The sequence below is a fragment of the Conger conger genome, chromosome 5 (assembly GCF_963514075.1).
Source record: "Conger conger chromosome 5, fConCon1.1, whole genome shotgun sequence".
Taxonomy (NCBI): Eukaryota; Metazoa; Chordata; class Actinopteri; order Anguilliformes; family Congridae; genus Conger; species Conger conger.
The window spans coordinates 7,673,195-7,700,307 of record NC_083764.1 but is presented as its reverse complement, the minus strand read 5'-3'; the positions used below and the strand labels follow the sequence as shown (position 1 = coordinate 7,700,307).

Genomic DNA, 27,113 nt, shown 5'->3' with positions numbered 1-27,113 from the left:
AAAAACATTCCCTAGCTCAGGTTCTGGTAAACATAATAAATTAATAAATACCCGATTCTGTTGGGTGCGGTATATACCTTGTGGACCACGAGGGAAATGCGTTACCCTTTTTTTGAGACTAGATGCATCCGTCTATACAAACAAGCTGTTCACACTGGTGTGACGCTGGTACAGCACACATATTTCCCCCCTGCAATTTCACACGGCAAAAGAATGTGAATGAAAGGCGGCATATTGTATATTCATCTATAGAAACGACGTGACCCAAGTCGAGCAGTTCAGCTGCCTGTGTGCTTTTAGCTCCCGCTGTTGGCCTGTACTTCACATGCTATAGCTGAAATTTACACCCAACCGAGACATTCTGAGGTCCCCGCAGTCCGGCGGAGCCGTGCGAAACAGACCGGACCCGGGGTCACGGCGCCCGAAAACAAAACAACGAGGGAAGGGAATAAGGGAATAAGGGCGTAGGGCCACTTCCGAGAGGGAACCCTGAAAAATAGGGTTGTGTCACAGTGGACCTAACGGCCCAGGGTCCCAAGATGGTGGGACAGGGGAGCTCGAAAAAGGACGGCCTGAAATGTTTGTTTCGGGAAAGGTGGGGCCCCCAAAAGACCGCATTTAGACAGGGCCCAGAATGCAATGCTAAACCCAGTTCGGTCCAGAAACAGTTCAGTCAGAGATCTGTGCTGTTACGTTGAAGGAGAGCAGGCGGATGCTGGCGTTCAAACGGATCAATTTCATTTCCTGTCTTTTGAGGCCCTCAGCAAATGCAAACATTTCAGTTAATAACACACAATAAGAAGAGCTCAGTCTATACAATAAGTCTACGAGTCTTCCTCTGTTCCCAGAGCAGACACACTGGGGCTAGGGCATTCGGATATTTCTCCATTTCCCCACGCCTTGAAGACCAGACTGAATGCACATCATCTAGGCGCCCAACAATTAACCAAGTTGGATATAGGATTGTGTGCATACTGATGACACGCAAACCACATGACCTTAAAAAGCCCCGGCGGGGAGAAATATGGTAAACAAACATGAAAGAGAGAGCGAGCGAAAAAAAAAGAGCAAAGACCCGTCAGCCCACATTACAGGCGCACACAGCTGGGCCCGAAAAATCTGCTGCACCCATCAGCCGTACGGTGGTCTGCGAACGTCTCTGCTCCAGCCCAAACCCAGCCCAAACCCAGCCCAAACCCAGCCCAAACCCAGCGCAAGGCCAGCCCAAACCCAGCACAAACCCCACGTGAACCCAGGTCTCTGGTAAACACTTAAATCAGCTGAAATCCCGAGCAGTAGAAGACCCGTATGCGCAGGTTTGGGGGAGACGGGGAGACGTGGCACCCTCAATATTTTCATTTTAATTCATCGCTAGTCTACCTAGTATGATTGCGAAACTTTGTTGCACTGAAAAAAAACCACAAAAAAAAACCCCCTGCAAAGATAGCGGCATGAACAGGAAGTCGCTGAAGCATTTCAAGCACTCAGCCTCCTTTCCTCCACTCGTCTACTCGGCCCATACTTCCGAATAGCAGACGAGCGAAGGAAAGGATCGATTCTTCAAGTATTGGGACGCACTAGCCTTTTGCGTAGCTTGCGTAGCGCAGGTTGAGTAGCCTTTCTCCAGTACAGAACACAGTCCACAGCATAGAGGCAACACACCAGCAGTGACGCATTTCCCCCCCCCAAAAAAAATAAAATAAGCACAAACACCGTACGACCGAGACATTGGAATGAAGTCGCTCTTCGATACGGTGTCCATGACGGCTCCGGCCTCGCGTCCCGCCGGTGGTTTATTTCCTGTCCTCTCCGTTGCCGTCGGTGTGCCGGGTCCACGGAGACGGCTAAATCTGTTGTGCGGGGACGGGGCTATAAAGCGGCCTTCTCACCGTTGATTCGAGGGGCACAGAGGGCTTCTTGACTGATGTTTACCCCTCAGCCGGTGCTGGGGTCGCCTCTGGCTCGCCGCTGTTTACTCATGCAAATCCAGCAGGCAATTAGGCCTCGGCTGAGGCAGGAGAAATTAACAGGCTCCCTTATTGCCATTCATCCAGTTTTTTTTTTTATTTGTGTTTAATATGTTTAAGGTCGAGCCCTGTCTGCGAGTGCGACTCGACAGGAATAGCGTGTTCTGGGGGCGCGGGGGTGGAAAATCCGGGGCCGTCCAAAAACCACATCAGGTGCTTCTTGGCGAAATCGGCACAGGTCTGTAGGACGGCCATCTTGGGGGGGGGCAACCAGGCACATTATCCCGGGGGGGGGCTCCAAGTGTTAGAACAGCGTTTCTCAACTCCAGTCCTTGGGACCCACTTTCCAGATGGTTTTTGTTCTAACCAGGAACTAACACACCTGATTTAACCATTCAAGGGCATTTCTGGTGGTTTTGATTGGTTCAGTCATTAAATCAGGTGTGTGAGTTCCTGGCTACGACAAAAACCTTCCGGAAAAAGTGGGTCTTGAGGACTGGAGTCGAGAAACGCTGTGTTAAGAGCGATCACAAAGATTAAAAACTTGAGTCCACAAGAGTAACGGCCCAGAAAAATATTGACGCTCGCTCTGGTACATTTCCACGCCGAGCCGCAGACCGCAGAGGGGCTTCCAGAAGGGCCGGGTATCCCCCTACCCCGCGAGCGAGGGTCACTGTCCCGAGCTGGGCCGGAGCCCAACTCCGCACGGCAACCCAACTCTGCACAGCAACCCAACTCCGCATAGCAACCCAACTCCGCACGGCAACCCAACTCCGCACGGCAGCTAAGAATTCGAGGAATTATTTGAACCCGCATTCCGAACGTCAACGCCGTTCGCCACTCCCCGAAAAAACCCACTCATTTAAAATGGCCGCCATTTTCCTTTCTTCTCCCTTTCTGCGAGCACATAAAAATAGGCCGAGTGGCATGTCATTTGTGTTTGCGGCGCCCCGCCACAAGACGGTCCCTCCCACTGCGTTTTTAATAGACTGCCTCGTTCTCCGGGACCGGCAACGAAGAGGAAGGGAAAAAAAAAGAGAAGAAGAAGAAGAAGAAGAAGAAGAAGAAGCAGAAAAAACAAAAGCCACGCTCCGCGGTGCGCTGTACTAGCGTTGGGCAGAGCTGGCAGCGTCTTGATGGGAGCCCTGGAGGACCGAGGCCTTTAATTTAGTGCCCCGGGGTGAGGCTCGCTCAGGAGGACCGCTGACGGTAAACGGCGGTCGGGCGCTCTTAATGAGAGGGCGAGCGTCGCTTCCCCCCGCGGCGGTGCCGAGTGCGGTCGGCGAAAACTGACCGTTGCCAGCGACGACGGCCCCCGCGGGCCGTGACCCCGGCCTCTGAGAAGCGCCGGACGGGACGGGTCGGGCCCAGAACGTCCGCTCGGGCTCCCGGCCGGGGGCTCGGGCCGTTTGGGGACAGGATGTGACATCACGGCCCCGCGGGCGATGTGGCGGCCGCGGAAAGCGGCGCGGAGGCGCAGGATGCCACTTTGATCCGCGTGAGTCAAACGCTCCTCGAGGCCACTTACATCTGCTTCCCCTGCCGCTCAAGAGCTCCACGTTACAAACCTGCGTCAGCCAAAATCGCCGTGCTACGATTTCACTGGTCAGAAAGAAAACACAGTGTTAGCGATCTTATAACCGCTTGAGTGGTTTTTTTTTTTCCTCCTGCCAGTTTTTACCTCACTGCTTCCTCCTCAATTCTCCCTCTGTTACTCTAGAAACTGTCTCTGTGACGGTCCTCTGCACAGAGCTCGACACAAATAAAAAATTCTCACAGTATAAATTATTAACCTGTGAATCCTGAGGTGTTCGCAGACGGTGACGAAACATTAAAATGCTGAAAGAGTGAGAAACCCACCTTGGAGTAACAGAGATAACCAGCACAGCTACTCTGCACAGACTGACCGTGCACATGCATTCAAACAGCACTGTCAGTGACTAATAACTTTGGATTTCAAGTTGAGAATAACATGTACCTGTATAGACACCGGAGGTCCCACAGAACTCTGAGACTAATCGACCAAAAGGAATCTTAAGGCAAACAAAATGATCACGTACACAGGTCCGAATTCCACGCAGATATCTCAGACTGTGATCACATATCGAAATGTCGGGGCCCCGTCCGGACCGCTCCGATTTTACCCTCTCCTCAGATGGGCTACATTTTTCACACCGACGGCGAAAAATATGATTTATTAAACTCCGCCCAAGCACCTGATCTCTCCGCTCACAAGCGGGGGACAGTGTTCTGTGAGGCGTATGGGAACATCGGGTTCTCTCGATACCGTGCGAACTGCCTGAACCTGCCGACCATATGCCGGCAGCATACACGGACACGTTCATTTATAACGGCCGGAGCGCGCTTATTCAGGAGGTATGCAGCCATTACGGGTGATTTATGAGCCCAATGCTCACCCGAATGCTACATCTACCCATCATCCGAGTTATCAGGTCAGGTCTCATGAAGGACCTCGGAATGCGATATTCAGACGGGCATACAACACGACATTTCCCGTGAGGCAAATCACTGCCTACTGGCGATGTTACTGCAGATGGACCAGGTAATCAGTTCCTTATTCCAAATATCCGGTCTTCCTACTGCTGAGGATACAACTTGGAAGATTTTGGCATTTTAAGATCCCCCCCATAAAGGGTGCAACCAAGCCCATCGCTGTACCATGTCCTATAATGTAATACAGTAAATCTCACTGCTGACTGGCAACTTATACCTTTAACTCTTTAAGGGTGTGAGGTCACAAATATGCGATTAGAACGTCCTTAACCCAACATTCCAACGCTGATGTAACAGTCACTGCCGGTAACCGAATGCAGTGAAGTTCCAGAACGCTCGCTCGGAATGTTGAATGTGTAGAACATTCCAAAAATAAAGCTTTCAACGGGACATAAAGGAATGCAGGAGCAGACCAGTCGGGTCGGCATATAGACCGTTGCACTGCTGAAAGGACTGAAACGGTTCCCCATCGCCGGACCGCGTCCAAACCTCAGCGACACGCTCGGGGAGGAGAGCTGGGTCGAGCCGACGGCGCGGTTCCGCTATCAGGCTGGGCCGGTAGTCGAGGCTTCGGCCGAGGTCGCGTCCGCGGGCGGCGGTCCGTGCGGAGCGGTCACGGGACGGTTCCAGCGGCCAGACCCGGAAACGTACCGGGGGCGAGACCGTCAGTCTGCAGGTTCCTGCCGCGGCCCCGGGGGGGCGGACGTGGGCGCAGGTCTGCGAGAACGATCGCACGACCCGCCAGAGGATACTACCTGCCTCACCGCGCGCGCTCTTCCAGCACGCACAGCACGAAAACACATCTGTTCCCGACGCCGCCGGCCGCTCGGGGGTAATCAGACACAGAGGCCACGGCACCGAGCGGCCAAGTCCGGACGGAGACGGAGAGCCAAGACCAGGACGCCGAAATAACAACCCAACGTAAAAACGGTAAACACGAAGCGCAAAGCTATACCTCGTTATAACCCTATTAGCTTCAGCGGGGAGCCGCGGTCTGAACAGGGACAGAGCGCGGCTCCCTGGACGGTTACGGAGGAGGTAAACGGAAACGTCCGAAAAAAATGTAATGTACTTTCAAGCAGTGTGGCGTCGCGGCCAAACCTTTCCCGCTCCGGAGCGACCCGCGACAGCGAGCCGTCGTGTTCTGAAAGCGGGTCGGAAACGATCGACCCGCTGGCAATACCCCGGCCCGCAATGCCTTCCCTAGAATCCTGAGCCACAGTCAGAGGACAGAGCCAAGACGAGCCCCAGCTAGGGCCCAGCAGGGTGTCCGCAAACGACCATCTGTGAGGGAGTTCACAGCAAAACGGCACAGAATATAGTTTATGTTCCCATGCTTCAAAAAAACTCACAACTTACTGTGGTGTTTCAGATATAATTAATCGCGGTATCTTCACACATTCCTTGCTATTGCTGTTAATATTGTAATTGCTTGATGCTAATCTACATGCTAAATTGCTATATGCAGGCCTAATACAGAACAATTAGGCATGTATTAGTGTGTTCAGAAAAGCAGCCATTTTCAGTCATCTCTTCTTGTAGTGCCCAATTCCTCTAATCACGAGGGCTGCTGCTTTTTCACCCTCCCTTTACCTGGGAGTCAGGTGTGAAGACAGTCTGGCCACTAATTGTTCAGTTAATTACCCGGGATGAAGGAAACCAGGGCCAGATTCAGATCTGAGGGCCAGAGCTGAGGAGTGCGGGGTAAAGCTGTTGAAGCTGGAGGAGGTTTTTGGGTTTTAAGCAGCAGCAGGGCGGTCAGTGCAGGGGGCCCTTGGATGAATGTTTGGGAGCCCCTCCGGTACAGTGCGTTACGGGGCTGCAGCATGCGTACAGTGGGCAGGGGATCTGACCCCATAACCCTGAGGATGTGGGTTCGATTCCCATGTGGGCACCGCTTCAGTGAAATATCCAGCTGTCCCCCCGAACACGCACAGATACACACACACACACACAAACACACATACAGACACACACACACACACATACACACACACACAGACACATACACACACACACACACACACACACACACGCACACATACACATACACATACACATACACACACACACACACACACAGACATACCCATACAGAGACATAGAGACACACATATACACATACACAGAAAGACACACACACACACTCACATGCACACACACACACACACACACCAGAGGTTTCTTTTTTCCCTCAGCACTTTTCTTCAGACCGGATCAAGGCCGAGGTGCCTTCTGAGAGGGTGAGGTCATTTGCGAAACACATTCCATCCAAACCCACTGATGATGTTGTTTTTCAAACCACTGCAGATCCTGATGAAACAGATTACATAAGCAGGGAATCAGCTCTGCCGATACAAAGCCGTGGGCGGACGTACAACATCCACGAGAGAGCAGATCATGCGGCAATTATGAGCCGGCCTGGAAATCGAAACATCTACGCGCGGTCCGCACGTAAAAAAGGCTTTTCATAAACCTATGAATTATGAATTGTGGCGAGAGGTTCTCGTGCGGAGGTGGCACAATTCCGGGTTTGTGGAACGTTTGCTTTGCCCTGGGAACGGCCGCATTCCGCCAGAGGGCCCGGAACGCCGGAGAATTCCTCCCGAGAGTCCCGCCCCCCCCGCGCCCCCCGCCCCGTCCCACAGGAGGGGTCTGCGGCCGGTGAACTCTTCCCAAAAACGCGTGACCAAGCTGCTCCCGCGCCGTGGGCCACGTTGTCGAGCGGGGCCCGGCAGGAAATCACAACAGGAAACCCCACTTCCTGTCCAACCCCATCAAACACCACCTTGCTGGACCTGCTCCGTCTGAAAAAGGGCCAAATCAGCTCCAGGACACACTATCCGGCCTGATAAGGCTTTCGGATAATAAAAAAAAAAGACATAAATTTAAAAAATATTTCTGAGCAAAAGGGGGGTCATTGTACAGGATGCTAAAGGAGGAAAGGATAACAAAACTCTTGCGTTTGGGATGTTTTCTATTTTTTATGTTCCTCTCGCCAGTAGAGATTGGAAGCAAGTGCAGAAGGTGCGTATTTTCAGGAATACGTCCAAACTGGGAGGGGCCACATTTCCAGGTTATGTGGATGAGCCATATTTCCAGGATATGTGGATGAGCCATACATTAATCACACATTACACAATTCTGTCTCTCAGAACTGAACACGCTCAGCTTAGTCCAAAATTACACAACTTATTTAAAAGCCTGGAGGGCTCGAGGCAGATTTTCTTTCGTCATTTATTCTGGATGCTGCAAGTTTTTTTTAAAGAATAATTTATGTGTTTGCTAATTAAATATAATTGGTCTGTTTTTCAGCTTTAAAAGGAACAGGTCTGTCTTGTTCAATGCTTTTGGCAGCACACGTTTTTCTGAATTGGATACATATTCTGATGTAATTGCTTCTTTGTGCACAATTAGCTTTAGTTGTCTTAACTAAACAAGTAGTTTCAGTTGTTTTCTTTTTAAATCATGGAACGATATAAAGGTCATATCCAAAAAGACAATTTACTACTGCAAACTGAAACAGACGTTACTTCAATTCACTCACTGTCTGCTATGTTTTGTTCGAAAACTAAACGTGTAATGTAATTTCGCATCTGCGTATTAAGCGCGAACAGCAAGCCAGCACCTGACCGCTTAACATCCAAAAACGATCTCAACAGTAATATTTGCTTTCCAAGGGCGCATCGGGACCTCGATGCAGAAATAGACGCACATAAACAGGGCCTTGCCCGACGGCAGGCCGGGCCCTCCTGCTGGAAGCGGGCGCGTTTGGGTGGGCTGAACAACGTGGAGCACCAACACCCCTCCCCTCTCGGCCAGCACGGACCCCCAGTCAGCCAAGAAGAAGAACACCGTCCCCCGCAAGACTTTCCACGACCGTCTTGACTCCGGATTCGCCCAAAATCCCACCGGAGCAGAATAACGAGGCGAGCAAGACAGAACACTCCACTCACCACAACGTCTGTCACTGCAGAATATATATGGAGTTAAATGTAAAGGCGCAGTTATTTTTATCCATTCATATAATAACGCCAACTACACGGTGGAACCCACCCAACAGGTTTTCCCTCGACTGCAAGTTATCACCGCGACTTTCGACGTTTTTATGACATACGATCTCTGCTGCTTTCCGTATCACTCCACTCGCAAACCATCAATTGTTATTCCCTTATTTTGGTCGATGGAGATCACGGTCGCCGGGCCAGACCTCCAGAGAAGGGCTCCGCATCTGGTCACCTCATCGCGCTCCCTGCATCCGGGCGAAAACGCTTTCCCTCGCATACCCACGTAGTTCCCACGTCGCCACAGCAAACAGAACAGACAGTTCTCAAATGACCTTCCCGGTTTCAACCATGTAAATATTAATATCGAACAACTTCCCCTTAACTTCATACAACTTCCCCTGTAGATATTAATACCGAACAACTTCTGGTCACCTCATCACACCCTCCACATCCGTTTGGATATACATTCCCTCGCATGCCTGGCCCGCTATAGCTCCTCCGGTCTTCACAGGAAATTTCTCAAACGGCCTCCCCGTTTATATACGCAGACGTAAATATTAATATCGAACAACTTCCCCTGTTCACCGGACACCCTCACACATCACCTCTCCGTGTCTAAACACCACAACGTCACAGCAGGCCGCAAACCCACCCACCTACTACCGCGAGGGGCTCCTTCCTTTGACCGCACGCGGGAGATTAGTCTAAATATATAACCTACGCTGAACCCAGAGCTATTCCCATCATTCGGAAAATAATCATTAGATGCCCTGTGGCTGGAATACCCTCTCATTTCGGAAAGAAATATACATTCAAGGACGTCACTCACGAACGTTCCGCGTAAACCGGCACATCTGGGAACAGGCGCCGATTTACCTTGGAACGCCGAAAAAGAGAAACATAACCTAATATAGCAAACCAGAGCAGAAAACCTAGCCTAGCTTCAGTTTATTCAAACGTAGCAGTTTGTTTTTAAGCATATTGAAACCGGCGTGGAGGGCTGACACACTTGGTTATACACTTGGCTCCTCCATAAAAGAGCACTGTTGTGGGCAAAGTTAATGTTGGACACTTTTATTGTAATATGCGCTTTGCCACAACACCGCCTCCCTGTGTGGATTTTCCAGCAGGAAACCACCAGAATCTTCTAGAAGGCCGGGCCAGGACAGTAGTCCACGAGGCCAACCCATGCATCGTAAAACAATTAGCAGACCGCACACAACTTATCAATATTACCAGATCATCATCTGATAATATACCAAACACTGTCTGTTTCTTATTGGCAAACATTGACACATGTGAAATCACTGTACCACAGCGAACAATTCTTGCAACAAACAGTCTGCATCCAAAAATCACTAAATCACCAACTGATGCTGCTTCTTAGCTCCCTCATATCCCAATTCCATTACTGCAATTTCCTGCCTGGTATTTGTCGCACAATGACAAAGTCGTTTCCTCGGTTCCAAGAGGAGTCATGGTTGATTTGGTAAGAAGTCCAATTAATTTAAGGTCACACACACACACACACACACACAGACACACACACACACACACTCTCTCTCACACACACACACACACACACACACACACACACACACAGGCATGTACAAACAGACAATGCAGCCGACACACTGGGGTCAACAGCTTTGCCTGCCGCTGAGGATTCTGGGAAAACGAGAGAGCGCATACCTAAAAACCTCACCTCCGGCCCTGACCCCTGTGGCTAGACCCCAGCCAGAGTGCACATACCTGAAGCCTCACCTCTACCCCTCACCCACCCCAGGCCACTCCGAGGCCCAGCTGGGCTCTGTGATCCTGGGTCAGACAACAAGGAGACCCGGGCCCCGGCCCCATGAGTCATGACAAGCGGCCGAAGCCCGCCGCTTCGTTACCGTGACAAACTGCACTCATTTGCGAAGGTTCAGCGCCTCAGGACCTTGGATTAGAAACAACAAAAGACGTCCCATCGAGTGGGAGGACTTAAAGGGAGTGCTAGTGCTTCAGACAGGAAGGGAGAGAGCGCTTCGGCTCTTAAAGGGAAAGACTCCGCGAGCATAAAACCACAAACAAAAATAAAATGTATTATTATTATTTCAGTCATAACAAGTGACTGTGTAGGACTTCCTGGGAGTGTAAACTCTACTGCAGTATGTGAGACACTAAGCTGGAGTTTTCATGAATGCGTATAATACTAACTGACACCTATGCTGACAAAGCGTTGGCGGACATGGGGTGTGGTACGTCAACATTAATATCGCACGTTGGCTTTATCAATAAGTGCAAAATCTGGAAGTTATGAATCTTGACATGTTGTCGTTCATCAAGAACGGAACGCAGGCCAAGAATTCAAGCTGAGGCAAGCTATTTTTTTCTCTCTCAATAGCAATCCAACACTATTTTTAAAAACAAGAAATGACAAACTTTCTATTAGATTCCGTTTCTTTTGGAGGGTGGGGGGGGGGGGGGGGGGGTGGGGTTATAGTATATGATTCGCAAACATTCCTGGAAGTTATGCTTGTTCAGCACTCTGTGGGAACCATTGAGCAACATGCTATACCTTCGGAGACGTGCACGAATGTGCACACATCTCTCTCGCGACTCTCGTGTTCGCCGTTCGCTTTCCACGGTCACTTCTGCAACGCCAGGAGGAACCAGAGCAGGGGAAACAGTGAGTAGTGTCGTCAGCATTGTGTAACCAGGCACGTGGGGAGTTCTTCTCCACTTAATGGGATGCCGGTCAGCCTACCAGTAAACACCTGCTAAGCAGCCGCCATTTCGGTGAAATATCCACTGGAGGGTTTATTAAAAGTATATTACTGAATCATTTATTGTTGATTTAACCTCCGATTAGCCGCATGAAACATGTGCTTTATGGCCTGCTACTGTTCAGCATATGTAACGAGCGTTATTCCACTGAAAGTCCTCTGTTGCTAGAAACATCTGCTTACCTGTAGCTGGTGTTCACAGGAGGACTTATCTCACTGGTGACTCACCGGGTTGTGCAAGTAGAGTCAATTCTGGCACCAGTACCTTTCTAATGAATGATCATTTCTTTTCATTCTAACAAGCTAAGCCTCTATGTTTTCAGTGTCAGATTACATAACACACCACAGGTAAATAGGTCCCCACAGTCTGCCAGGAACAAGCACACACTTATACTGGATAAAAGCTTAGATTCCTTCTTTTGAGATTCGTTTCCATCGCACTTAATTCGATATCTTTCCGATTGGTGCTGACTGCCGGAGGTTGAAGTTGGAAGTTGAGGAGGCACACAGCTCTGGTATATACGTAGTATTTAATTCATATTATCTAAAAGCATGATGAATAAAATGAGAAGAGACCCCACAGAGACACAAAGAGGAACCTTAAAGGTGGTAACGCTTTTGCGACTCTCAGTTCACAATTCCATTTCCTCCATCCAAAAAGCCCATCAGCCCATCAGCCAACCAAAAAGGCTGAACACAGTTCAGACTCGTGTAATGTGGAATGGCACACCAGTCTAACGTGCGGCTAAGCCACACGCCCAATTATCTGCTTGGTTGTCCCCCGTGTAATTGAGCTCGGCTGTGCGTGTGTCGAAAATCCAAAAACCCCCGTCCTCACGGTGTCTTCAGTGAATCTCCTCACCAGGGAAGATAATGCGCGAGCATTAATTATGCAAAATGTGCATGCAGTATAAGGTTCTGTGTTAAATGAACTATGATGATAACAGTATAATTTACTCTGACATATGTATATACAAACAATGTTAGAGTTAAATTAACACCAAGAATTTTTACTTTATTTTGTACTTAGCAATTACGTCTCTGCTGGTTTCAACTCAGCGGCCAAAGAATGTATTGAGTGGCTCAGCCGTCTGGTACATTCGCGGATTCGACTGAGCCAAACGATTGAGACGTTCCCCCCTGAGCCGTGTGGCTCTACGTTACACCGAGTTCAATTCCGCGGTTCGGTTAGCGTCTAACACTCCCACTGCCCCCGTTCGGCCTGATCGCTCCTCATCCTCGACTAAACCGCGTGTGACACATCCCATACTCTCCTCATCGCTTCTGCACTTCGGACTGCATTCGTCGAAAAAGCTACTGGAAAGTTTCCACAGGATGCGAATAAAGGCATCATTGTTTTAACGGTAATATCTGTGACACGTGTGCAGGGGGGCCATCGTTTGACAATATTTTGCCGTGTTCACAGACAGTTAGTTCCCTACACACAGCACAAGTACATTCGGTGAACGATCAGCTGGGCTTGGCAAACTGCCAATAATGTGCGAGACAGAGAAGTACAGACTTCTAGTGCAAGCAAAAACTAAAAATGCTGATGGCAGTTAAATATGACTATTGAGGTGGCCTCAACATTAGTTTTCCATAATGACAGCAACCTCCAGTATCTGATAGAGATTTATGTACCCAACAGACCCGGGTCCTATAGGCAATTGTTTTGGATTCAAATACTTTTCTGTGCTCGACTGATCTTGCCTGATGCAACTTAGCCAACCAAGAGGACCAGAAGGTGCGGTTTTTAAGAGCATTTTATAGGTTCCAATACACCAGACAAGTTCAGCACAGAACAGTTTTTGGATCCAAAACAATTACGTATGTGACCCAGGCCTGGTGCCTAAATTGCACATTTTCACAGTCTGCCAGGAACAAGCACACACTTATACTGGATAAAAGCTTAGATTCCTTCTTTTGAGATTCGTTTCCATCGCACTTAATTCGATATCTTTCCGATTGGTGCTGACTGCCGGAGGTTGAAGTTGGAAGTTGAGGAGGCACACAGCTCTGGTATATACATAGTATTTAATTCATATTATCTATAGGCATGATGAATAAAATGAGAAGAGACCCCACAGAGACACAAAGAGGAACCTTAAAGGTGGTAACGCTTTTGCGACTCTCAGTTCACAATTCCATTTCCTCCATCCAAAAAGCCCATCAGCCCATCAGCCAACCAAAAAGGCTGAACACAGTTCAGACTCGTGTAATGTGGAATGGCACACCAGTCTAATGTGCGGCTAAGCCACACGCCCAATTATCTGCTTGGTTGTCCCCCGTGTAATTGAGCTCGGCTGTGCGCGTGTCGAAAATCCAACATTAGTTTTCCATAATGACAGCAACCTCCAGTATCTGATAGAGATTTATGTACCCAACAGACCTGGGTCCTATATGCAATTGTTTTGGATTCAAATACTTTTCTGTGCTCGACTGATCTTGCCTGATGCAACTAAGCCAACCAAGAGGACCAGAAGGTGCGGTTTTTAAGCGCATTTTATAGGTTCCAATACACCAGACAAGTTCAGCACAGAACAGTTTTTGGATCCAAAACAATTACGTCTGTGACCCAGGCCTGGTGCCTAAATTGCACATTTTACTGCTTCTTTTGTGCCCTCTGGTCCTCCCGTGTTTCAAGGTTTTATGAAGCGGTTGTTGGGCAACTTCTGCACGGTGAGGTTGAACAAACACGCACACGGCAAGCCCAAACGCTGAACCCAAACGCTGAACCCAGTCCTCTCTCCTGGCGCTGAAAGGGCCTTTGGATCTTCAGCGAAGAGTGACTTCCTTCATCAGGCCATGAATACATAACAGCTAAAAAATTATCAGCAGCCAAAGTAACGCAGGGGATGAATTCTGGAAAAGTACTAGCCTCTCACACGCTCAGTTCTGCTACGAAAAAAAAAAAAAAAGAGAGAGAGAGAGAGAGAGAGAAAGAGAGAGAGAGAGAGAGAGAAAAACCCCAGGATATATAAAACTAAAAAGTACACAGCGATACGTTTCCCCAAACTAGCAACTAGCGGTTTAACAACATGGGCTGGGCATCTGCTCCATATCGGCCTGCTGTATACTTAAGGATGCTATTTTCAACCTTCGCTTTTTATTTTATTTTTTATGACACACTGAATAAACAGCAAAATGAATTTGCCAGATTGGAGCTGTGGTCCCCATCATAAAAGTATAGATGGGACCAGACCCTACCTCTGCAGGGGAAGGGGTGATACAAAACAACTGACAACGCCCTCGACCACAAGAAACCAGAGAACCTTGTGTTTCGCCTTCACCGCAAACGATTTGCACGAAAGAGTCTAATTTTTCTGGGCGGGAGATTAAATAACTACACTTGTAGATACACACTTGATTTAAACCACTCGAAAAATGTTCTTAGCTGAACATTCCGATGCTGATGTCACAATCACTACTGGCAATTGAGAGTTCTAGAACACTGGCTTAGAATGTTGCAAAAACACACCAAAAGCACCAACTCTTCAAAGGGTTAAAATAGCGGGGAGGCAGTGTCTAACAGTGCCCAGAAGACCGTGTGATTCATTCTTACTGGGGACCGGTGGCGTAACGGAGAGACAGATTCTCACTACAGAGGATGCCCAGATGTATGAATGGACAATGAGCTTTGCTGTAAAACCCCTGCTTAAAACCATCTGCCAAGCAATTCAGCTCTGAAACCTAACAAACTCCAGACAAACAACGGAACTGATCTGGTTTTACACTGCATTCTACATAAACTCTAATCTAGATCTCAATCCCCACCGCAGAAGAAATAGTTGTGTTATTAAAAACACTTCTAAACACTCGGAAACCGAATACCACAACCATTATTGAGTGTTGTTCGAGCTTCCATGAGACGTAATTTATGGTAGATAAGAGCCGGATTTTACGGCTGAGGGCTGAAATCAGCACACGTCAAACCCAATATGAGTCCGACTGTGTAAAATGGATAGACAGTGCGAATTGCTCTGAAGAAATGCGCTTTTCCTGATTTATTTTTAAAGAGAAAACATCAAACACAAATGTATTTGTGGACCACATTTCACAAACAATTTTCACAACGCGCTTCACGGAAAACTCTGCCCTAAACCCCCCACACAAGCAAGAGGGCAACAGTGGTGACATAATTCAGTCTACACTAACAGCTTTGAAGATAATCAATCAAACTTTGGAGGCACAATTGCATAGGACAGAGTAACTGCTATTGGCCGGAACCCAAGCAGTAGCGTTCATATCCGGGGAGAGGCTTGAACGCGCTCTTGCGCAAGACGCGTAACTCTGGAAATGTCAAAAGGAATAAAAGCCTCGTACATAAAAGTGTGCAGATCGGCCAATGTATCTGTCTAGTAATTAGACAGGAAATTGTCGGCTCCAGATAACCGCGGCTGGGTGGACGGATCCATCCCTGAAAGCCTTTTCCACGCGCGCTTTTCCAAGATCCGGGACCGTCAGAAATTCCACAGCGGCGCTCAGAATCCCGTCAATGTGGGATCAAAGCGTTTGACCCGTTTTCCTAAAATAAAGGACATTATCTCTGACGTCCTGGAGCCAGGGGGACCTGAAAGGCCTGTACTCAATGACTATAGACTATAGACTACTGCAAGATATTTCACAAATATATATATATCTTTTTTTAATTAAACTTATGTGGGGGTCTCCTGGATGCCGTTGAGCCTGGGTGGGGGTCCCTGCATCAGGAAAAGATGCACACACAAAAGTAAACTCACACGCACAGATACGACACACATTACAACAGACTCACAGACACACACACAGACGCAGACACACACACACACACACACAGCGACATATACAGACACAGACACACACAGATACGACACACATTACAACAGACTCACAGACACACACACAGACACAGACACACACACACACACACACACACACACAGCGACATATATAGACACAGACGCACACATACACACAGTGACATATACAGACACACACACACACACACACACAGTGACATATACAGACACACACACACGCACACACACACAGTGACATATACAGACACACACACACACACACAGCGACATGTACAGACAGACATACACACACACACAGTGACATATACAGACACACACACACACACACACGCACAGTGACATATACAGACACACACACAGCGACATATACAGACACAGACACACACACACACACAGAGTGACATATACAGACACACACACACACAGTGACATATACAGACACACACACACACACACAGTGACATATACAGACACACACACACACACAGTGACATATACAGATACACACGCACACACACACAGAGTGACATATACAGACACACACACACACACACAGTGACATATACAGACACACACACACACACACAGTGACATATACAGACAGACACACACACACACAGCTACATGTACAGACACACACACGCACACACACACACACACAGTGACATATACAGACAGACACACACACAGCGACATGTACAGACACAGACACACACACACACACACACACACACAGTGACATATACAGACACACACACACACACACACAGTGACATATACAGACACACACACACACACACACAGCGACATATACAGACACAGACACACACACACACACACAGCGACATATACAGACACAGACACACACACACACACACAGTGACATATACAGACACACATATGCAGACACACACACACACATACACACACACACAGTGACATATACAGACACACACACACACAGCGACATGTACAGACACACATATACGCAGACACACACACACACATTACAGCCACCTCAGCGAGCCGTCCCAGGCCCTCTGGCTGCCTGGGAGGTAGCCGGCGCTCTCTGCAAATTACAAGAAGCTCATCCCAAACCGCCACTGCTGCTGAAACAGAGCACCGCTGGCCGACACACCACCATTCATCATCCCCCCCCCGCCTGCCTCCCCTCTCCCCCCCCCCAAAGAAGAGACAACTAAAAAAACCTGTCTCCGTTCTCCACTCGATCCTCCGTTTCCGTGCGTTTCGTTACTAAGCGTTGCACTTGTCTGAAAACACTTTAACTGCAGCTCTGGCACACGGGGGGGAGGAGGGGAGGGAAGCACTATTTTTGTGCTTTTTTTCTTCTTCTTTTTTCAAATATTTAGTCAAATTTAAAACATGTCTCGGTATTCCAGACCTCAGAGCTTCATCACCCCAAAGAAAACTTTTGGCCAGAGAACGAAGGCCAAAGGAAACCACAAACTCCAGAAAAATAAGTCGCTTTCGTTTCAGACCCAAGAGAGCATATGGAAAAAAATGTGTACAACTGAGAACTCAATTTAACTTATTCCAAGAGCCCTGTCAATATCCATCAGCATCTATTGGGTCAGTGATTCATTCCTGGTCCTGGAGAGGCGCAGGGCGTGCTGGTTTTTTGTTTTCGCCTCAATAGCAGCAGCTCATTCAGACCCAGGTGAGGCGAGTTAGCTGCGTGATCGACTGCTTTAATTGAGCAATTAAGTGCTGAGTAACAACGAAAGCCAGCACGCCCTGCGGCTCTCCAGGACCAGGAGTGAGGACCACTGAATTAGGTGTAATAACGTACAATTCACGGGGACAAAACACACAAAACAGGACATTAAATAAAAACAAATGCCAAGTCTCACCCCATTAGCTCGCTGGACTGGATGCCCAGGTATTAAGTGTCTGCTGCTGGAGTTTATGCGACCATAAACAGTTTTCCCTGGAAGAGGAATAATTTGCCACTCAGACTCCCTCAAATTCCTTTCCAGTGTCTTTTTGGCAGCTTACCGCTATCCTCACTCAGAAATTCTATGAGGGCTCCTCATAGCAGTGAAGTCCTGAAACCTCCGAAATTATAGCCGCATATATCGGCTCCAAAAGACTCGATCCAGCAATATCTCTTTATCCTCTATCCAGCAATGTCTATCTCTGTCCTTGAAGCAGCTGTGGGCTTGGTTAGTACTGGGATGGGAGGCCTAAGTTGCTGCTGGAAGTGGTGTTGATGAGCCAGTAGGGGGCGATCTTCCCTCTGGTCAAATTATCCCCAACGACCCATCGCAGTGATGGGGACACTGTGCTGTAGGAGACGCCATCTTTTTTCTTTTTCTTTTTGAAGATAGTTTTTAGGCCTTTTTCAGCTTTATTGGACAGTGTATAGTATAGAGAGACAGGAAGAATGGGAGCGAGAGAGAGAGGGAAAGACATGCGACAAATGTCAGATGGTCGGATTCGAACCGCCGACGTCACGGCTCGCAACGAGCATGCGGTCAGTGCTCTACAGGCTGCGCCACCGAGACACCCGAGACGCCATCTTTTGAATGAGACGGCATATACTGTAGGCCTCCCACTGTTGTCAGTTCCTTTATCGATTTTCTTTTGGCATCTAAACGGCATGCGTCCCCACAAATACTGCCATCGCAGGTCTGCGGTAACTGATTAGCCGGCCAAATGAATTGATTTAAGTCCCGGCCCAAGGCTCACTAAATCAATTACCGAGCACATGATCTCCCCGGATTGACATGAAGGAAATAACTGATCTAATTACGCGATCAATGGCTGGGGTCAGAAGTGTGTGAGCTGAGAGACGTTCCACCCATCTGCACAGGGGAAACGACAGAATATCACCGCGGTCACAGAGTGGTGCTGTGTCAGCAAGTGTGGACAAGACGGCAAGCCATCAACTGACGTTGAAGGGACTACTGAAGTTCTGTAGCCTCGTCGCTAAGGTGATTCACTGGGACCCGGAAGCCACGATAAGCTCCGTACCGCTGTTGGGCCCTTGAGCAAGATCCTTAACCCCGCACTGTTCCAGGGGTCGTTGTACCCAAGTTGCTTTGGGTGAAAGTGTCAGATAGTTATTACAGTTATTATAGTATCGAGTCCCTACTACTAGCCAAGTGGAGAGACTGACTGCTACCTTCCGAGGCTCTTTTCTGGCTGGCAGTTCTTTTTTCCCCTACAGCAGGGCCGCCCAACCCTGTTCCTGGAGATCTACCGTCCTGTAGGTTTTCACTCCAGCCCAAACAAAGCACTCCTCATTCAACAGCCAGAGCAGGGCTGCCCAACCCTGTTCCTGTAGGTGTTCGATAATCTACATATGAATGCCAATCCCAGATACCAACGCCAATAGAAGTCTGTTGAGAATCGCATTCGTACTGGCACATTGGAAAGAACAGAGCAGAGTGCACAGCCAATCGGCGTAGCTAGAATGTTGGCGCACGCCTAACAATTCTAGAACTTTATCCAGCAAACCATTTCCTGCCACCTGATCCCTCCATCAAAGTCATTCACGCTTGAGTAATTTCGCTCCATTAGCCAGCTTGAAGAGCCCTAATTACACACAAGCAGGCAGCCTGCGCTACTGTGTCGACAGTGGGCACGGACTTGTTTTCATGGAACCGTGACCGGGAAACATGAACCGAGTCTGATTTCAATCCGCCTCGACGATGCCAGGGCGGCCAGTCCGAATCCCTGCGGGAGTACGAGGGAGAGAGCGGCCTTTTCTCCACCAGCGGTGGGGTCAAGTGTGATTCCGCACGTGCCAAGCTGAAGATCCATCCCACTGACTCTCTCCCCCGGAAGATCCGTGTACGAAGCACCGGGAGACAGGCTGTTCCCTTCCTCATTTGCACACGACGTGGCGACGACAGACCGAATCAAATACTTTCTATGCCTTTTCAGCAAATTCGCTTTGGTTTTGAAGGGTGCAAACAGGACCATTACCGCGTCAGTGCATAGTCTGGACCGTAATATAGCAGTGGAATCCTGTTACCGACCGCATCCTGATGTGAACCTTTTAAGGTGTGACATCACAAATACTACGCTGTCAGAATGTTCTTAACTGAACGTTCTACTGCTGATGTCACAGTCACTACTGGCTAATTGAACGCAATGGGTGTTCTAGAACACTTTACAATTTTGAGGGGGTGGGGGGGTAAAAAAATTAAAAACATTCCAAAAAACCTTCACTTCAAAGGGTTTAAAAAGAGGCTCTTGTTCACATAAGAAGTTACCACACAGTGCTACACAGGCGAAGCAGTCATAGACCTTCAGACAATAATAGATCAATGATGTAGACAACATGGCCTCTGGGACTGAAGGTTCAAGGTCTCCAGCAGTGGGGCGACGCCCCCCACCCCCCCCAAAAAGCGTCCCGAAGGCGCACGTGGCACAAATCCGTCAAGCGGGAATGAAAACCCCCCTTTTTAACAATCCCCCGGGAGGGAAACGTAACATAAAACCGCCCTGGCCGTTCGGCCTCCTCTGCCAACGCTCAGGGAGAGTTACTGAGGGGCTTGCACGGATCAGCGGCGAGACACCACCCCGAAGAGGGCCTGCCAAACCTTGACTGCGACTATTTGAGGTGGGGGGGGGGGGGGGGGGCACTCCGACGAACGGCCACGTGGATGATGACGGGGCAGGACGGGTCAGTGGGGGGTGGGCGGAGGTACATGGGGCTGATGGGATGGGTCTGTTGGGGAGGGGGGGGCGGAGGTACATGGGGCTGATGGGATGGGTCTGTTGGGGGGGGGGCGGAGGTACACGGGGCTGATGGGATGGGGCTGTGGGGAGCGGGGGGGGCGGAGGTACACGGGGCTGATGGGAAGGGTCTGTGGGGAGGGGGGGGGGGGGGGGCGAGGTACACGGGGCTGATGGGATGGGTCTGTTGGGGGGGGGGGGCGGAGGTACATGGGGCTGATGGGATGGGTCTGTTGGGGGGGGGGCGGAGGTACACGGGGCTGATGGGATGGGGCTGTGGGGAGCGGGGGGGGCGGAGGTACACGGGGCTGATGGGAAGGGTCTGTGGGGGGAGCGGAGGTACACAGGGCTGATGGGATGGGTCTGTGGGGGGGGGGGGCTGAGGTACACAGGGCTGATGGGACGGGGTTTAGGAAGCCTAGCTGACGGATGGACGTGGCTCCTATTCACACCTCCTCACTGAAGCGCTCTGTCTCCGGCTGAGGGGACGGAGGGGAGTTTGGGCCGCCCCGCAGACGCTGGACAAACACAGCCGCGAATCCACAGGGAGCTCGGCTCTGACCGCTACACTGCGCTCTCTGTTGTCAGGAATTCGGGAATCAATTAAGCGGACTGAGGGATTTACATGGAGACATATGCACACACACACACACACACACACGGACACACGGACACACTCATGCACAAAACTGGTGACATGTCAACGCTTCATAATTCTACCACATGAGTTTTGCTAAATTTCTGCAAGAGGAAAAGATCACAGCACTGCTAATTCCCAAACAACCAAAGACACTCTAAAAACTGGCTGTGCTAAAGGTTTTCACATCAGATTCTTTCCCATCTCACTGCCATAGCACAACAAGACACCCTTTTCAACGATGCCCATTTAAACCTCCCCCCCCCACTGTTTGAGTGTGGATTTCAACAGCTTCCAACAACAATATTTCACCCCTTTTTTAAACAGCTATATCACTCAGCCAGTGGTCACACGGAGCAAAGCCAGTTTTAGGCAAGGAGCTTCCTAGGTCGCTAGGGACCAGTGGGTATTTATTCTAGACCTCTGGGCCCACACCGAAGAGGAAAAGAACCAGTGTTCTCCTACAGTAATGGAGTAAATGGAGTAATGAACTACAGTAATTGAGTCGGTAATGAACTACAGTAATGGAGTAAGTAATGAACTACAATAATGGAGTGAGTAATGAAATACAGTAATGGAGTCAGTAATGAACTACAGTAATTGAGTCAGTAATGAACTACACTAATGGAGTCAGTAATGAACTACAGTAATGGAGATAGGACAAGCAAAGCCATGGAGTCATGCAAACTTAGTGCAAACTTTGTTAGCCCACATCTCTCAGACTAATAATCTGAGACAAGTGTAATTTTGGTTCCAAGAGTTTCTTATCACGCCACATCTCATTAAAATCTGTGATGATACGGTCCAGAAGTGCGTTGAGTCGACATGGAACTACCCCTAATACGTGTCAATCATTGCCAGCTGACTGCATCCAATAACCAATCACATAAAGGCAAGTTTAGAGATTCACCAATGGGCAGATGCGGTGGCCTATCTAAACTTACAATTTGGTCATCTTTTACATTACATTATTGGCATTTGGCAGACGCTCTTATCCAGAGCGACGTACAGTAGATTAGACTAAGCAGGAGACAATCCTCCCCTGGAGCAATGCAGGGTTAAGGGCCTTGCTCAAGGGCCCAATGGCTGTGCGGATCTTATTGTGGCTACACCAGGATTAGAACCACCGACCTTGCATGTCCCAGTCTTTTACATTAACCACTACGCTACATGCCACCCCACTTAACAACAAGTCCAACTTAAACTAGTAGAGAAACGCCTGATCCATTGCTGCCTGTGCAGCTCCTTGTGCTGCCTGTATTTTGGCCAGTAATTGGCTAGCAGGTGCTACTTAGATACTAGGCAGTAGGCACCGGCTCATGCCCTCTTAGGTGTGGGCACAGAAGTCTAGACTAAATAGCACAGTGTGCATCTCAACGTTTCATACACACATACGCGTAGGTTTGGGGTGGGTCAGCAGGGAGCCAAGTCATTTGACATTTGACTGGGCGAGACTGGATGGTCCCCCATGGTCTCCCCCAATATAAACCGACATCTATGCATTCACACCTACAATAAAAATAAAATGTGTGCTTTCAGACTTTTAAGAGTTGTCAAGGGTGACTGTAGAGATGGAGAAATGCAGCTAGAAATAGAAGCAGCCAGACACCGTTTCAAACTGCTAAAGGCTGTCTGTGTGCCTGCCTGTCTTTAAATATGCATACTACTATGAAGAATCGATCATTTCAATGTAAAAGGCCTGTCAGGAGTTTGTGTCTCCAACGGTTGCAATTCAGTAGGAGACATTCTAAGACACGTGCAAGCTGCCGCTCACACACACACACACACACACTGCCGCACACACACGCTGGTGCACACACACACACACGCTGGCGCTCACACACACACACACATGCTACACACACACACGCTGGCACACACACACACACACACACACACACACATGCTGGCACACAAACAATGCCTCAATGTCGCCATTGATGTGGCGATGCATGTGGCCTCTCCTTTAGATAAGCCAGGACTGCGGAGCGGAACAGAACGTACAGAGAGACGTGGGCCAGCGTTTCACTTCACAAGGGATCCACTTCACCAAAAACCTCAATAGAGCTGCACAGCCTCGCGGATCAAACCGAGTCCCCCGTGTTCAAACGACAAAAGACTACAACATACTTTTTTTTATGAATTAGCCATTCACAAAAGAGCAATGGAGGGCAAGTGAAAGGGCACGACTGTCCTATACGAACAGCGGGCTGCATCTGGGCCCGGAGTCTAACTTCACTTCAGCCGATCACAGAACCGCCTACTATTAGCCAAATATTAGGAGCGGGCCGCTGTGTCAGATGTGCTGTAGATCCACCGTTGAACAGTACCTTCGAACAGTAAGAGAGAACGAATGTCACTTGTTAGGGTCCACTCTGACAAACAGACTGGTGTATGCTTATCACTAACAGTAATCACAGTCATATCGTTTCGTTTTTTTATGTCTCTTGGCACTGTCTATGACTCTCGGTTTTTTTTTTTTTGGAGCTCACTCGCCATGCGCACTATGCCAGATGCACGTGGCCAAAAAGAGCGGCGCTCTATGGTCGTCTCGCACTCTGCTAAACTGAACACTCTGGGGCGATTTTTTTTTTAATGCTGCACGACGTCCTGTGGTAGGGAGGTAATGACACAGGCCCATAGAGCAGTAAATTATGTCTGGCGGTCAGACTGAGTGGTTTTACAGCACCGGCGCGGTGCGCTAGCTAGGTGCCGGGGAGGGAAGAACTCCAGGCAGGATGGGGTCCCGCGGTGAAATGGCCAGCGACACCCGTGAACTCCACGACAGAACAAAACCGAGCCTGTTCCAGGACGAGGCCAGCGGGGAGGCCTAACACCCAATCCATCGAGAATCTTCGCACCCTCCTGTGTGGAGCGCCGGGCCAAAAGTAACATAGGCCTACTACCCGCTTAAAATGTAAATACCCACCTCCCATATCACTTGGCTCATATAAAACCATCATATTGGCTCGGGGAATTTTTTTTTAATACCTGCTACCGCGCGGGGCATAACGATAAATACAATGCACCGTCATTTTGCGCACTTCTGTTTCACTTAATTCCCCTCGCGCGTCAGACATGTATTTTTAATGGTCTCTGATTTACCCCAGGGCATCCAAAAAGAAATACCACGCAACATTAAATTAAAGTGAGGAATTCCTCAGGTCCCAAAGACCATCTCTTGGTAGCTACAGGAATTAGCCATTCCGGTGCAACCCCGTGGGTTATGCCATGTTGCGTAATCATTCTGCCACGGCCCGGGCAGCCGACAGGCAGTACTTAAGTGTAATGGGGTCATTAGCGTCTGGTTTTGAACTGACCACGGACTCAAAAGTTCTGTCATCTCCATCCGTTGACCGTTATCCAGTCTACCAGGTTTAATCGTTGCTTTCACTGTGTTATTAACACACTAGACTGCCTCGTTGAATGAGCGATTCCGGAAGGGTTGAAAGACTGTCGACAGGCAAAATCGGCAAAGCAGACATGCTTTAAAAGTACCTGCTAAATCCCCATTAAGCCCACCCCTAGCAACACAAAAGCGCTGATGGATATATCATGACTACAAGAGGATGTTATAATCTTCTCTGGGGCTTTCAAACTTCCCATACTCCTGCGCGTCTGGTGAAACATGGCATTTAAACAGATCGCCGATTTGACCCCGCGGATTATGCAGTTGACGGTAAATAAATATGGTGTCGTGCCAGATGTTTATCACGTCATAAAATCCAAGTACAAGACTCTGAAACTGCGATTGAGGTGAAACAGGGAATGAAGCCGTTTGAAGCAGTTTAGAATATGTTGTTGTCAAACGTCATTTGTGATCTGAACTACACCAACTGCAGCCTACATTCCAGGAACATTTCCTGTGTATTAAAAACAGATCAAGGTTTTAAACGGGTGTGAGTAAAAATCAAACAAGCAGGAAGAGTTTATATCAGCTGGCCGAGTCATCAAACGTCCCTGTATCAAATAGACCATCACATATTTTACAGCCGATTTACTTCCCACTACGTGCTCTCCTTTTTACCCCCGAGCAAAATCATTCCAGCACAGTGCTTATGTTTTGTCATGTTTTGCATCATGTTTAAAAACACTGGAAGAAACCGTTTAATTTTGTAATAAACAGAAAAGTTGGTTTTTTTTGTGGCCGAAATGTTAGGGGGACAAAAAAAATGTAAGCACAAGTTTTGCACATAATCATCACAGGATAATAAACCTAGACGCATCATACTGTGGGTATCCACAGAGTACATAGTCATTACAATGACTAATCTGCACTGCAGAACAAAGCTCGCACGCCTGTGTGTAGTCTTGTTTTGGGTTTTAACGTTGTTTGGTTACAAATACCAACTCCTGGGCTGTTCTGTCGATGTGGCCAGATTGCTGCAGCTCTGCTAGCAGAGATTCACGATGAACGGAGAGTTCACTGAAGTTGAACAGATTTAGTCAGTCATCACTATAGGCTACTTAACCCCACAGAAGCTGCAGCGGCATGCTTTTCGACTAAATGACAGAAATCACTCTTCACCGTAGGGATTAGCCGATAACAGAAAACTAGTTTTCCGCCTACATGTCAAGACTGCACATGCTAAAGAGCGGCGCGTTTAGTTAGCTACGTAAAACGTAGTCCAGACCAGGCTAGGCTATAGGCTACGAGACGAACGCACCCTATAGAATACAAATGATGGTAATTTCAAAGTTCCGCGTCTGCGAGCCGATCGACATTGTGATCGAATGCACGTATTGTTTAGCCTGCTTCACTGACAACGGAACAAAAGTTGTTCCAGAAATTCCTTGACTGTGAAACGGGCCCTTCTGGGGAGGGAATCGCGGACTGCCTTGGGCTGAGAGGGTGGACGCACCGCTGCAGCGAGCTTGCCGTTACACGTCTTAAGACCGTTGGGTAGCGTATAACTTCAAAGACATATTTCTTTTAAATCGCTAACATGAAGGCAATCAAACGAAACACTGGCCCACTTTTGTACCGATGAAACGCGTTGTCTAGCTGGATATTAACAGTCAAGTTAGTCGGTCGGCACGGGTTCTTACCAAGATATTGTCGGATTTCCAGAAGAATTTTAGGGGGTCCTCCGTTCAACTGATAGAACAGTGAACCAAAACAGAAGAGGAACAGGGTAGCCATGCAGAAACCATAATCACGTAGGGAAAATCGTAACAAAGTCGCTGAAAGCCAGTTGCTCTTCTTGTTGTTCCGATCTCTTGTGTGATTTAGGGTCTGATTTTTGTGGCGGGGACTGTTGCTGTAATTCATCATCTCCTCCTCACATAAAGTCGCCGAGAATGGTAGTCATCCATCCGCCTCTGAAAAGTGAAACTTTTTGCGTTGATATCATTTGAAAGTAGGCAAATACTCGCTAGAAGGAAAACGCACGCATCTACCCCTACGATACGTGCTCGGTTTCCCGTTGCCTGTCCTATCCACGTCTGGACAATTTCTGCGAGAGAAGTCGCGAATCCATCCTACTCCTCGCAGCCTTTCGGGTTAGTAGCGGTGTCAGATTACTGAACGGGGAGGAAAAAGTTCATCAGTTTAATTTGAGTCACTCTTGGTTTTCTGTAGTTTTTGCGCAATACAGTGACCTCTTGTGGCTAGTATGAAAACGTCAAGTGTCTGGGTTTGCTTTTCCAGTAGCCTGTCAAAGATCAGCTGACTGTATTTCATTTGAAGGCCATAGTCGGCCTTACTACGCAGG

The 27,113-nt window shown here is 48.7% G+C and overlaps 1 protein-coding gene across 2 annotated transcripts in view; it reads right to left on the bottom strand.

Annotated features, from left to right (window-relative positions):
* usta (uronyl 2-sulfotransferase a) overlaps positions 1–26,888 on the bottom strand; it is a 79,597-nt gene extending 52,709 nt beyond the window's left edge. For both annotated transcript variants that reach the window (XM_061242361.1, XM_061242362.1), the window contains exon 1: positions 26,449–26,888. In XM_061242361.1, coding sequence (XP_061098345.1) covers positions 26,449–26,674 — 226 coding nt within the window. In that variant the 5' untranslated portion in view covers positions 26,675–26,888. The remainder of the gene's footprint in view (positions 1–26,448) is intronic.
* Between the last annotated feature and the right edge of the window lie 225 nt (positions 26,889–27,113).